This window comes from Peromyscus californicus, unplaced genomic scaffold, assembly GCF_007827085.1.
Source record: "Peromyscus californicus insignis strain IS unplaced genomic scaffold, ASM782708v3 Scaffold_5__1_contigs__length_169319896, whole genome shotgun sequence".
In the NCBI taxonomy this organism is placed as follows: domain Eukaryota; kingdom Metazoa; phylum Chordata; class Mammalia; order Rodentia; family Cricetidae; genus Peromyscus; species Peromyscus californicus.
The window spans coordinates 154558296-154572055 of NW_026294573.1; the positions used below are offsets into that span (position 1 = coordinate 154558296).

At 41.2% G+C, this 13760-nt stretch overlaps 2 protein-coding genes across 5 annotated transcripts in view; one reads left to right on the forward strand and one right to left on the reverse strand.

Annotated features, from left to right (window-relative positions):
- The window catches only part of Cpne3 (copine 3), a 59613-nt gene extending 56109 nt beyond the window's left edge, over positions 1-3504 (reverse strand). The window contains exon 1 of one of the 4 annotated variants that reach the window (XM_052717007.1): positions 3389-3504. The gene's annotated coding sequence lies outside the window, so the exon portion shown is untranslated. Of the gene's footprint in view, positions 1-2487; positions 2552-3158; positions 3291-3384 lie in introns of those variants that run through there. The other 3 variants (XM_052717008.1, XM_052717011.1, XM_052717009.1) reach the window with 3 other exon arrangements.
- A 5487-nt stretch (positions 3505-8991) lies between these two features.
- The window catches only part of Rmdn1 (regulator of microtubule dynamics 1), a 37429-nt gene continuing 32660 nt past the window's right edge, over positions 8992-13760 (forward strand). The window contains exon 1 of the mRNA XM_052717012.1: positions 8992-9250. Within this exon, the coding sequence (XP_052572972.1) occupies positions 9122-9250 (129 nt within the window). The 5' untranslated portion in view covers positions 8992-9121. The remainder of the gene's footprint in view (positions 9251-13760) is intronic.

The window sequence follows — 13760 nt, forward strand, 5'->3', positions numbered from 1 at the left end:
CCTTTGCAAATATAAATTTTAACATATAGTGATTGTCAACTTAAAGTCTAGAGGAATTATAAAACAAAAGCTGCATTACAAAGTAATGAAGTACTTGGGTGTGGTTGTAAGGACCGGTAATCCCAGAACTTGGTGTTTGGAGGGAAGAGTTGAAGGTCATCATCCAGTTCCACCAAGCTACCTAAGACTCTTAAAAAAAGAAAAAAAAAGAAAGCAAGGGGAGGGGAGGAGAGGAAAAGCCAGCAGTGCTGGCACTCGCCTTTAATCCCAGCACTCTGGAGGCAGAGGACAGCCAGGGCTACACTGAGAAACCCTGTCTCAAAAAACCAAAAAAGGGAAGGAAGGGAGGGAGGAAGGAAGGGAGAGAGGAAGGAAGGAAGGAAAGAAAAAAAAAAAAACCAGCTCAAACAGAGCAAAGCAAAACAGAACACCAGAGTAGCATCATCATACACTTGAAGCTGCACCCACATCCCACATTGTTGCTTTGCTAATTTTACAGGAACTAGATATAATGCATCCATTTCATAAGATGGTATTTCAAAATAGTTTACTAAAATGACTGTAATAGTCCTTTCTCATGGAGGAACTGTTAATGTACTATATACCTAATACAAAATGGTAAGTGTGGCCACAATATTGACTAATTTTCATGTCTTTTTAAAAGTTATGATTCCATTCAGTTAACCTTATGTGTGTGTGTAAATATGGAATGAAAAGCCTTTCCAAAAAAAAAAAATTCCCAGTATCCCACTCCCAGCCTTCTTCAAATACATTTAAACCAGTATATAACATAGCTACAGGTATGGTTTAAACATAGTTATCAGAATCTTATCAAAATGTGTATATAGTAAGTTCAGTTGGTTATCAGTATGAGAAACTTAATATTAAATAAAATCTATGATAAGTGATTATTTAAACTCTTGACAACTCTTAAACAAATCTTTTACAAGTCTTCTACCTCATTCATTTTGGTTTTAACCTAGACATCAGCACCTACAAGACAAATTTAAGAACATAAAGGAAAACACTAGAAGAAAGTCAGACTGCAAGATGAAGGTAACAGAAAGGACTTGGCAGCAATGGCTTGGACTCCTCAAGGGCCCAGGAACTAATGGAAGTGGTATTGATTCTTACTAAAAGATCCATTACAGAGATCATGCTTTGATAAGAATAGAGCCTCGTTATGAATATTTAAAGGTCAAAATATCATGACATTATTTTTCTCAGCCAACATTTTCTTTCTTGACTTGACTACCAAGCATACTTAAATCATTGATGAATGAAATTTTTAGAAAACAGATCATGCTTTGATAAGAATAGAGCCTCGTTATGAATATTTAAAGGTCAAAATATCATGACATCATTTTTCGCAGCCAACATTTTCTTTCTTGACTTGGCGACCAAGCATACTTAAATCACTGATGAAAGAAATTTTTAGAAAGAGGTAGTTTAACAATAACAGATAAAATCCGGGGACAGCAACAGAAGATGGCAAGAAACACCACATAGAAAAGCAGACGAAGAATTGACAAGGCATAAGAACAATATGAACTAGATGTCTGAGCAGATGGTGCAAAAGGAATTCTGTTGCAAAGAATGATAATAAATATTCTGTTTAATTTTACGTGTTTATTCCAGTGTTGGGGGACTGAGCCCAAGGCCTCCACTTTGCTGGACAAGTTCCCTTACACTGAGCTACATCACCAGTCCCATAAAATATCTTAAAATATATAATTGTTAGCTTTCTTACATGTAGTTATTTTATAGATGACTGTCTACAAATGTTCACATTTCTAAGTAAAATTAGAAGAGATGTCCAATTAGCAACATGCCTTTTTTGTTCCCCCAATTCTAAAACCTCAGCTTTTGGGGTTAGATCAGAAGAGATTCTGAAAGAGAATACTTCATTCTCTTTCTGTGCACGGCATCTTTTAATCCGTAAAAGCCAGAAATTCAGTTTGCCTCAGTAAGAGGGCTTCTGCATGGTCCTGTTGCCAAAAGGAACTGCCTTCGTAAAGAACTGTCACAAAGGTAAAAAAAAAAAAAAAAAAAAAAAAGGCCTTGAAAAGCAGATTAATCCTGAGAATCCATTAATGTCACTGCAGCTATTATCATATGCCATCTTTTCTCAGTTCCCTTTTCCTAAGCTGTGCTGTTTCCCTCTACCTATGTTCTAGGCCCGAACAGGTTTTATTTGGGTACAACTGGCTGACAAGATGTGTGGGAGTATATAGTTTATCATTATTTGTGTACCAGACACTTTGCTGAATGCTTTACAAATATTTTACTTAATCCTCACAACTCTATGACATAGCAGTACTGTATCTACTTTACAAATGTAGAAACACATCTTAAAGGGTTGTGTATCCTACCCAAACGTTAGACAGCTAACACACCTCAGAACATACTTAAAACTAGACAGATAACTTCCTCATGAAATCATGTTCGTTTACATTTATAAATCTTATACTATAAAACCATACAGACCTGGATCGCAACCTAATGCTATCACTTGACACACATACAGCGAAAGTAAGTCAAGCCCGGTTTCCTGAAGAATGGAAAAGATAAGAGCACCATTTAAACTGTGAGCTAACATATATAAAAACTGTCTAGCACAGTGGCTGTGGATCACTGCAGTCCATTACTACTTTTAAACCCGCCCTACCCTCTATTTGATTATTCTGAGGCGGCCACAAACGGGTAACAGAAAGAAGCAAAAGTTGGAAGATCACCGTCAAGTGCATTAGGTCCAGCACTAACGGTCACTTTGCTCTGTCAAGTTTCTGAGTGAAAAACAAATGCCACTGCCCTTCCTCCAGGCCCTGTGGCAGTGAGCCCGAAGCACCGGGCAGACTTTCGAAGCCGGTACAGGTGCAGGAGCTGCTAGGACTTCACGCAGTCCTGGTTTTGCACCGAATTCAGTATCACCTTTTCCCATACCGTGCAGCCTCTCCTCCACCGTTCCCCCCCCCCCCCCCCCCCGACACGACCGGTTCGTCTGGTTCACCGATCTCTCCCCGCTGAGCGGGACCGAGATTTCGGAGCATGGAACCCTTCGCCCCACCCTGCCCTTCCCTGGGGCCCGCCGATCCCTGGCTCCGCCGTCCAGGTGCGCCAGCTGCAGGCCCAGGAGGTGCTCGCGGCCCAAGGCTGACCTCGAGCGCCGAGCCTCGACTGGCCGCGGACCCGGCACGCGACGCCCGGGGAGCCCCCAGGGTGGGCACCGGAAGCCCGCGGAGCACTTCCAGCGCCCGGGCCCGGCGGGCGGAGCAGCTCGAAGCCTGCGGGCCCTAATTCCCTCCGCTAGGACCAGCCGGCTCCCCGGGAGGCTGCAGGCGGGGGCTGGGCCACAGGGCTCCTGAACTGGGAAAAGTCACGCACTCACGTGCGAGGTCGCCGGTGAAGCGGAGTGAGGGTGGAGACCCAGCAGAGAGCACCGCAAGGTGGCCAGGAGAGCAGGGGCTTTACTGGAACCTGAGGGCTGGCCCGCGGAGGGGCGGGGCTCGTGGGCGGGGTCCTGAGCGGCTCGGGGCGAAGGCGGGGCTTGTGGGTGGTTCTAAGATGAAGTTTTGCTTTTGGTAGTGAACTTGCTCCCCACCCCATTTCACTCCAGTTTTCTTCGCTGAGCTTCTGCCCGCGGACGTTTTAAGATTTCTCACAAAATCCGTAGTTGACTTTAGACATTGAAATATCAGATCTGGGGGGCTCGGAGGTTAAGAGCACTTGCTCTTGCAGAGTTCCCGGTTTGTGGCTCACAAACATCTGGAACTCCTGAGGATCTAATGTCCTCTTCTGACCTCCAAGGGTAGCAGGCAAATATATATACACATACATGCATGCAGGCAAAACACTCATATATAAAATAAATAAATCTTTAAAAAGGAGAATAGATCCAGACAAAAATTTTTAAGAATGAAATGCCAAGTCTTAACCATCCTGTAGAGTGGGTTCAGTGTGCATACTCCCTGAGTCATTTTACATGCTTAATTTTATTTAAGCATCACAAAAGCCTTGGAATGTTTTTAGTGCCATGTACCTTTTCATAAGTGAGAAAGGTACAAATGAATAACATGAACTGTGGTAGATAAGTAGTTGTTCTGTTTGCCTAAAGTCATCAGACTGTACTGATCTCAAAAAGCCTATTGTGATGGGTACTCAATGTCACATCTACTGCATAAAAATTTAAAACTTCTGCACAAGAATGGGATAAAAATAAACAAAATAACAGTAGTTACATGAACCTGGAAAAAGTTAGTTCACTTAAACTGAAGAGAAAAAGGGGGTGGGAAGAAGCACTCAATAGAAATAGCCAAAGAATGGAATACGTTATGTGTGCTACCAGAGGAAAAAAGTAATCTCAGTCTTACCCAGCAGTGAACCCTGTAAGCTACAGTAATAACCAGCCTGGAAAGACAGGCCCCACTGTGCAATAGTGGCAGAAATATCATGGGAATAACCAACCACTTTCTGTTTGGATTTAAGTTCCACTCCACAAAATGAAACTCACACCTGGCACTGTTATCAAGACAAGAACTACGGCTAGACAAGTCATAGGCCCTAAGCAGGAACCTAGTACTGCTAATGGACAGAGTATTAAACCAACTCCTAATGACTTACTGCTAAACCCATAGATTAATGCACCTCTCAAACGCTCAGCAGAGAAGCTTCTATTTAACACAGAGTCCCACAAATAGCAAAAGCACAGAGAATAAGAGACGAAGGAAAGGTCAGCCTTAAATGGGATATCTGTATCATACCATCATACCGCGCCCCCCACCCACCCAAGACCCAGCAGTGATCATTAAAGAAGGCAGAAACGAAAGAATGGTCAGTGTCAATGAGAATGGCCTGGGTCAGTGAGTAACTGTAAGGAAATAGTTTTCTAGGCAGTTTCACATATGAACTCATAGCAATTGTGACAGCATGCAAAAGGTCTGCCAAAGCTCAAGTTAGACAGCATCTCAGCAGGGAGAGGGGCAATGGGCATGGGGTCTCACCCTTGGCAACTGATAACTGCTGGGAGAAGGAGAGTTAGTTTCCTTTAAGGGGGTTGCCCCTCGGAGGCCAACCATGCTCCCCTTTAGTCTGTTCTCAACACAGAAGGCCCCACCCAACATACCATGTAAATTAGATCTGACCTAGTCACACAAAGAAAACATTCAAAATTCTTACAGTGTCACTGAGAAGCTATACTGCGGGCCACCCACCTTGTCACTGATCTTTATCTCTTACTTCCTCCTTGCCTGCTGGTCATGAGAATTTCCATTTACTTTTCCAGAGCAGGACTTTGCATGTTTATTTTACTCTGCACAAAATGCTTTGTCCCTAAAGATATTCGGGACTCACTTCTTCGGGTATTAATTCAAAAGTTCTGAGTGAGGGTTTTTTTCTGGCCATTATCCAATTTAGGATTGGAAAGTTTGGCTGAGGTAGTTGTGCAGTTATAAAGTACTAAATACCTGGCATGAACAATATTTAACACTGAAAGGGAAAAAAGAAATAAAATGAAATTGCAATGCCTTACAGAAATATATTTATACTTCTTTCTCCCTCATCTTCCTAGTTAGCATTTATCACCATATAGTATTTCATACTGTTTTTACTTTTCTTGTTACTTGAAGAGTAGAAAGCATATTACATAAATGAAAAGAAAAAAGAAAAAAAAAAGGAGAACTTGATGCTCCTAGGTATAGGTGGAGGAGGAAGTTTATTGTAGATACAATAAGGCTGTGAAGAACACAGCCAGAGGTATCTGGAAGTGTCCAGACTGAACAGGGCCATGAGAGAAGAGAGTATGGGAGAGTGAAAGAGCAAAGAAGAAAAACCGGGAGCCGAGAGGCCAGGAGACCAAGAAAGAGGCATAGCCAAAATGGCTGGGTTATATAGGGCAGAGCTATAGTGTTTAGGGTACAGGGAGGGGTATGCCAGCCAGGATGACCCAGTAACAAATAGTTGCTGAGAATCTGGTGGCCAGAGTCTGCTTTGATAGGTTACATAGGCACCTCAGTTAGCCATTTGTCCGAGGTCTGAGACCTAACATTATATATACATAATACATATTTACTGAATGAATAGGAAAATTGGGTCATATCTTTTTATAAGTGAAAAAATCAGACTAATTGAAATTATAGTATAATGAAAGCATATGCTACCAATTCCTCCAAAATATACTCCAGACAAACAAATAATCACAAAAGTAAAAGTGAAATTATGAATTAATAAATTAAAATATATTTAGGAGTAATTAAGAGGCATTTCTTTAAGGAAAGAGAAATTAAAATTAGCCAGGTAAGAAAGTTTGGTCATATGGGGAAAGGAAGAAGTTATTTGGTAGTAGAATACGAAGGAATACTGGCAAAGAAAATATCATGGAGTGAAGCCTGCAGCTCATTGTAGCATCAAAAAGACAGTGGGACTGAAACTTACTGAGCTGCATGTGGTGAAGGGGGAAGAGGAGAGGGGTCAGGGAATGAAGCCAAAAAGACACAGAAAAGATAGCAGAAAGTGTAGTCTCTGTGTGCCGGGAGAGTATGCCAATAACAAACTTAAGAAAGGCAGTAAGTGTCCGATCTACCTTTTATTTCCTTTTCTTACAGGGTCAGGGATCGAACCCAAGGCCTCACACTTTAGCATTCTCTCGCCAAGCTACAGAACCAGTGCTTTAAATCTGTTTCTTAAGCAGATCCCATTGCATGCTATGGATTATATCTCACACGTGCAAGGTCCTGGGTTCAAACCATGTACAAAAAAAAAAATCCTAACTTGCCTATAATAGGACAAAATCATATCAAAAGCTTCAGTATGCAAAGGGATGGAAAGGATATATATATCACATAACATTTCTGCCAAAAATACCAAAACCAAAAAAAAAAAAATGACTGAGGTTAACTCAGGAAAATAGATAGTGCAGGAGATTAAACCTATGGTTTCGTTCAGGCAAGGTAAGCACTCTACCATAAACTATGTCCCTAGTCTCTAAACTGATGATGCCTGACCATGGAAAACCAAGTAAGGTTGCCAGAAAAGATGCTGAGCTAAATCTGAATTTCAGGTAAACAAGTTTTTCAGCATAAGTATAACCAATGAAATATATTTTGGGTAAGGCCATGCACGCTCTATAACCAGAGCCCTTGCCTAACATGTACAAAGCCCTGGGTTTATTCACAACAACACAATAAACCCAGAATTCATTGTAGCTGAAACATCAGAATTGGAATTTCAGCATGAGCATGGCCTCCAATGGTGTATAAACATATTATTTAGCAATATTGAACTAGCTGGAAGTAGAGATACATAAAAGGATTCAACAGAAGTTGAGAAGGACATATACATATTTTCAATATAATGTATTTTTAACATTTATTTAACATGAAAATTGGCAAATAAAATTTTATATATTTATTAAATAGTGCATGATGTTGTGGCATATATACATGAGTTGCTATTATCATAAAATTATAGTTGATTTCCCAGACAACTAGAGACCAATACAATAAAGTTTGGAATAAGAACTAGAATGTGGGGACAAAAGCTCAGAAGTTACCCCTTGTAACTCCAGTTCTAATTCCAAGAAATATTCATTCTCATTTCCTCTCTCTCTCTCTCTCTCTCTCTCTCTCTCTCTCTCTCTCCTACATGCACACATACACACACACACACACACACACACACACACACACACACATACACACACACACACACCAAACAGAATGTGTCTTGTAGATTTGCCACAGTTTAGAGAAATCTTGCAGGCATATTTTTCCATTATCACTGACATAAGCATGTTATAATAGAAAAGGCAACATCTTATGTCTTTGCAGCTGTGAAACCTGGTTTGAATACCAGTTCTCTCGATTTTTTTTCATGGGCATGAGTGACTCTGGGGAATTCAAACTCTTGCTGAAGCACATGTCTTCTCATTTATAAAATGCAGAAACTATCTATACCTAATGATGATTAAATGAGATAATTTAATGACATAACGATTAAATGACATTAAATTCTCAGCACCACATAGCACCTTTAGCAAACAGGGATCTAAATAATTTAAGGCAATAAATGTAAGTTAAATTATAATTTTATTTTTTGCCATCTCTAGGATATAACCACTCAGGAAAGCACTGGGATATTTATCTGTCTGCATTTTTTAAATGCAGCGTCTAACAGTCATATTCTGTATTTCAGGCTAGACTGGTATTCACTGAGTAGCCCAGGCTGTCCTTAAATTCAAGATAAAATAGTGCTGGGATTTCAACAATCAACTTCTTTTTTTCTTTATTGAGACATGGTCTTCCAGATTTCAAGCTAGCACTCAACTCGGTATGTAACCGAGGATGGTCTTGAACTCGTGGTTATACGTCCACCTCGCCAGTGCTGGCATTATAGGCATGTGCTACCACTCTAGTCTTATGCAGTGCTGGGAATTGAACCCAGGACCTCATGCAAGCTAAGGCAAGCACTCTGAATGTCTGGCTATGGTAGGATTCCTCCTCTTCCTAGTTAGTATTCTTGACTCAGACCTGGTGGGCCTTTCCTTTCCTTCTCTTCTCGGTCGGCTCCCCAACTTTAGCTTCCACCACCTCCAGTCTGTGGATTTCCACTGTCCCCTTATGTGGGACAATTTAATTCATTCAAGCACTTATTTTCAAAAAGGACCGTAAGTGCCAGGATTGACTTTACTTTTGGAGACTTTGGAGGATTATGGAAAAACTGCTTTTAATCACCTTTTCTTTCATGCATACATTATTGGGTCCACTTCAGAACTTTCAGCTCTGCTCTGTTAATTTACACTTTGGCCAAAGGTAGGAAAGCTTTTGCAAAAGTTACAACAGACAGCCGCCACTGGCCACCGGGGGGCTCTCTCGCTCGCCGGAGCTTGCTGCGCGCATGCGTGACGCCCCCCCCCCCCCCCCCCCCCCCCCGCCAGCGCCTCCTCCCGCCCCCCGCCCCCCCAGACCCGTCGATTTATTTCCGGTCTCTGGAACCCGAGGCCCGGAAGCGGGCGTGGCGGAGGTGCGGGCCAGGAAGCTGGAGACCAGGGTTCCGGTCGTGCCTTTCGCCCCGCCCCGTTCGGTGGAGTCCTGGGGACGCGCTCGGGCAGATTGGTGCGCTGTCAGTCATGGCGCTGTCCTCGCGGCTGTGGCGCCTTCTCCGTCTGCGGCACGGAGCCGCCCAGAGCGTCTGTCCGCTGGCGAGGGCCTGGGGCAGCCGTGGGCACTGTGGCGCCCGGGGATTCCTCGGCTCCGAGGTAACCGGCTGTCCTGGTCCTGCCCGCGCCCTCGGCAGGGCGTCGGGGGTGTCCCGTCTCCAGGTTCGGAGGTCCAGCACCCTGGCTAGACGTTCGCGGAGCTTCGGCATTGCACGCCTCCTCCGTGACAGCTGGCCCTGGGGCAGAGGTGTTTGTCCTCCCTGCCCTTCCTGTCCGAAAATAGAACAGGAAGGTGCAAGAACTTTGACCGTTGAGAAAGTCGCTTTCTGCCAAGCCACCGAGGGTTATGGCACCCAGGTTATTATTACCTCAGACAGCCCAGCCTGATGGCTCAATGCTGTAGTCCAGCTGCTAGGCAGGAGGGTCGCAAATTCAAGGTCAGCTTGGGATATGGAGCCAGTTCAAGGCTAGTCTGGGCAATTTAATGAGCCTTTGTCTCGAAATAAATAGTTAAAAAGAAAGAAGCTCAGGGCTACAGCCCTTGCCTACCACCCGGGGGCAAAATTGCTTTTGATGTAACTCTGAAATTTTCAATAAATACGAGAATTTATTTTTTAAAGTAATTATCCTCGAGTTTCTTGGTTTCTATACATGTTAATGCTGTCTGGATTTTTTTTAAATTGTCTCAGTTCTGAAACTTTTACTAGACTGATCATAACCCTATTTATTCTTGAAAAGGGATGGTATTGGTCCCTAAAATATATTTAACTATTTTATTATTGTAAGCCCAAAAAGACGCTTTTAAATGCCTGCTTAATACGAATATTTATTATCCGTGGTGTGTGTAGGTCAGGAATCTAGGTATGGCTTAATTGGGTGCCTAGCATACGATCTCTCATGAGGTTAAGTCAGGCTTTCAACTGTTGAGGTCTCATTTAAAAGCTCAGGATTTTGTTTTATTTTGTGGTTGTGTTTGTTGGCTTATTTTGACAGGGCCTCCCTAATGCCTAAGGTTGACATTGAATTTAATGTGCAGCCCAAGTGGTTTTCTTGCCTTAGCCTTCTGAGTGCTGGTATTTCAGGTGGGAAGGTTAAACCAACAACTTACCTTGCTTATGTTTTTTAAAATTTATGTGTAGGGGTGTTTTTCCTGCATGTATGTCTGTGCACCAAATGCATGCCTAGTGCAGGTGGAGGCCAGAAGAGGGCATCAGATCCCCTGATCCTCCAGGAACTGGAGTTTTTTAAGTGGTTGTTAGTCACATCATGGGTGCTGGGAATTGAATCTGGGTCCTCAGGAAGAGCAGCCAGTGATTTTAACCATGGGTTATCTCTCCAGCCTCTCTTTTGCTTTTTTGAAAGCTCAGTTTCTGAGGAAAGAAGGAGGAAGTTCTGCTTCCATGCTCTCAGATGGCAGTAGGCAGATATTTTCTCCTCAAGGCTGCTGTTGCCAGCAGACATTGCAGCTGACCTTCCCAGGGTGGGCAGGGGGTCAAAGAGGATAGTGGTCTTCCAACCACTTAATCTTTGACAGTAAGGAGGTCAGTAAATCCACAGTACAAGTAAAGGAAAATGTCACACAAGGGATAAATTGCCTTCTTTTTTTGTGTGTTGCGGGGGTGGGGGGTAGTGTCTCACACAGGGTTTCTCTATGTATCCCTGACTGTCCTGGAACTAGCTCTGTAGACCAGACTGGCTTCTAATTCACAGAGATTCACCTGCCTCTGCCTCCCAAGTTTTGGGATTAAAGGTATGCACCACCATGGCCTGGGATAAACTGCCTCTGACAACCAGATTCAGAAAACCTTGTAGACTGTGCTACTTGATCCTCTGACCCACTGTGGAAAGATAGGACTGAGTCCCCAGAATTATTCTCTGACCTCTACATGTCATCTGTACTCATATCATACAATAATAAGTACAAAATTTTAAAACCTTATGAACTGTTGTAAGTATTTCTGATTTTAGTCTAAAGATTATAGGAAATCAAATAACAGCCTAATGAATAGTGGTGCTACTTAGTGAGCTATGACTGCCAAAAGAAATCTGAGGGTAAAGGGGAAGTTGACATATGGGTAGGCAAATAGCTCAGTAGGTCTGCCAGGTATCTTTTGAACTTTTAGTATGTAATGATTTCTTTGTTTTGTTTTGTTTTTGAGACAGGGTCTCTTTGTAGCCTGGCTGGCCTGGAACTCACAGAGTTCTGAGCGCCAGGATTAAATAAATGCCAGTGTCACCATAGTAGGCTCATATATAATTGTATTTTTTTCAGCCATGGCAAAATATTCGAAGTATTTAATATGACAGCAAGAAAGAGGCCTTGTATTCATCACAGGGGAATTCTAATATTTAAGAGGAAGATATTCTGGCGAAAATTACAAAGAAAGGAGGAAGAATTTTAACATATTCCTTTCCATCTAATGATTTAAAAAAAATTCTGGCTTTCAAGTTGGTAAAATTAATGTAGAAGAAAAAATATGTCTGAGAGCATTCTTCTTTTATATAAGAAATGTTTTTAAAAACTGTAATTACATTTTACTTTCCATATGTGTGCTCAGATGCATACTAGTTCGAGGCCAGCCTGGTCTACAGAGTGAGATCCAGGAAAGGCACAAAGCTACACAGAGAAACCCTGTCTTGAAAAACCAAAAAAATAAAAAATTAAGAATTCATTCAGAACATGAAATACTATTTTGCTGTTGATTCGTTTTTAATTCACAGGTGCTAATATCTTGAATATTCATTTTAACAAATCATTCAACAAATTAGAATGTGGTGTATTTTCCCTTTTCTAGTCTAAGATTATATCAGAAGTTTAGATGTGAATTAAATATGGATTGTGAGAAAATCTAGACGAGTCAGTGGTTTTTTGTTTATTTTTAAAAACTGGACAAGTAGGCTGGAGAGATAGCTCAGTGGCAGTTGTTAAGAACATGTTATGCTCTTTCTTAGAACCCCATTTCTGTTCCCAGCACCTACATGGTAGCTTACAACCTTTGGTAACTCCAGTTCCAGAGGATCTGACACCCTCTTCTGACCTCTGCAAGTCCCAGGCATGCACATAGAACATATACATACTTTCAGGCAAAGCACTCATGCACATAAAATAGATGAATCTAAAAATAAAAATAAAACCAAAACAAACAAAAAAGAGAGCAACTAGGAGAATACAGCTCCCATTTCTTTAATAGGGGAACTGAGAAGAGAGAGTTTGGTGGGAAGAACCCTGCCTTGAAAATCATAATAGACTTCACATAGAGACAGATGTTGAGTGACTCTCCAGTTGAGAAGAGACGTCCAGGCTAGAGATAGAATGGGTCAAATCTGTCATTTAAAACTGTGAGAGGAAATAAGGTCACAAATACAAAACAGAGGTTTAGGATTAAGCCTGGACACATACAACAGGTAAGGAAATGAATTAATAAAAGAGAAGTAACAGTCATGAGACAGGAAGAAATCCAAGGGAATAATATTTCAAAAACAACCTGAACTGTTTTAAGAGTAACAAAACACTTGCTGGGAAAGTACATTACAAAAAGGATAATTTTAAGTTGATAAGTACGTTTATCATCTTGATTGTGGTGGTGAAAATGGATTTCCCTAGTTTATACAAGTTAAAATTGTACCCTCAAGTATGTAGTTTATTATATGTAAATATTCCAATAGAGATGGTTTTAAAATTTAGTGTCAGCCCATGACTTGTCTATTTTTATTCTTATAATGTCTTTTTCTAAGAGAAAATAATTAGCTGTCAAATGCTGTTGATATGCCCAAGTACAATGAGAATTCAGAATTGACCACAGGAAATATAGAGTAAGCATTCTTAATTTGAAAATTGAACTCCCAAAATGCCTTAAAATTCAAGGCATTTGAGTGCCATAGAATTGGAAATTCCACTCTGACTTCTTGTAACAGGTCAAAGTTAAAACACAGGCACACTAATAATATTACACAAAATTATTTGCAGGCTCTGTGTACAAAGATCATAAAAACCATAAATTAATTTCATGGGTATACTAGGGACCTATCCACATGATCTCATCATGTTTCTATAAATATTCCAAAATCTGAGAAACAAAACAATAAGTAGGTGCTATTAACTAGAATAGCATTTATAGAGTGGTTTGGTCATGTATGTCCTTTTGAGCTGTGAAGGCAGGGGGATCAGAAGTTCAAGGTTATCCTCAGCTACTTAATGAGTTCAGGGTCAGCCTGGGCTACCAGAAACACTGTCTAAATATATATATATATATATATATATATATATATATATATTTAATCTGTGTGGGTTCAAGAGAAAATGGGAACTAGAAAGTGGAAACAAGTAAACAGAATAAAGAACTTCTTGAAAGAGTTGGGAATGGAGACAAAATGAGATTTTAAATTAAGGGGAAGTGTGTTTTATTTTTTTCAGTACTGAGATTAAACATAGCTGTCATAAGTACTTTACCACTGAGTTACATATCTGGTCCAAGGTTGTTTTTTAAAAGCAAAATAAATGAGCTGGAACCTTGTAATCCCATCTCTGGAGGCAGAGACAGGAGAACCAGGAAGATAGTCAAGTCCAGCTTGGCCTATAAAATGGGACCCAGTCTCCAAAAGATTGAAA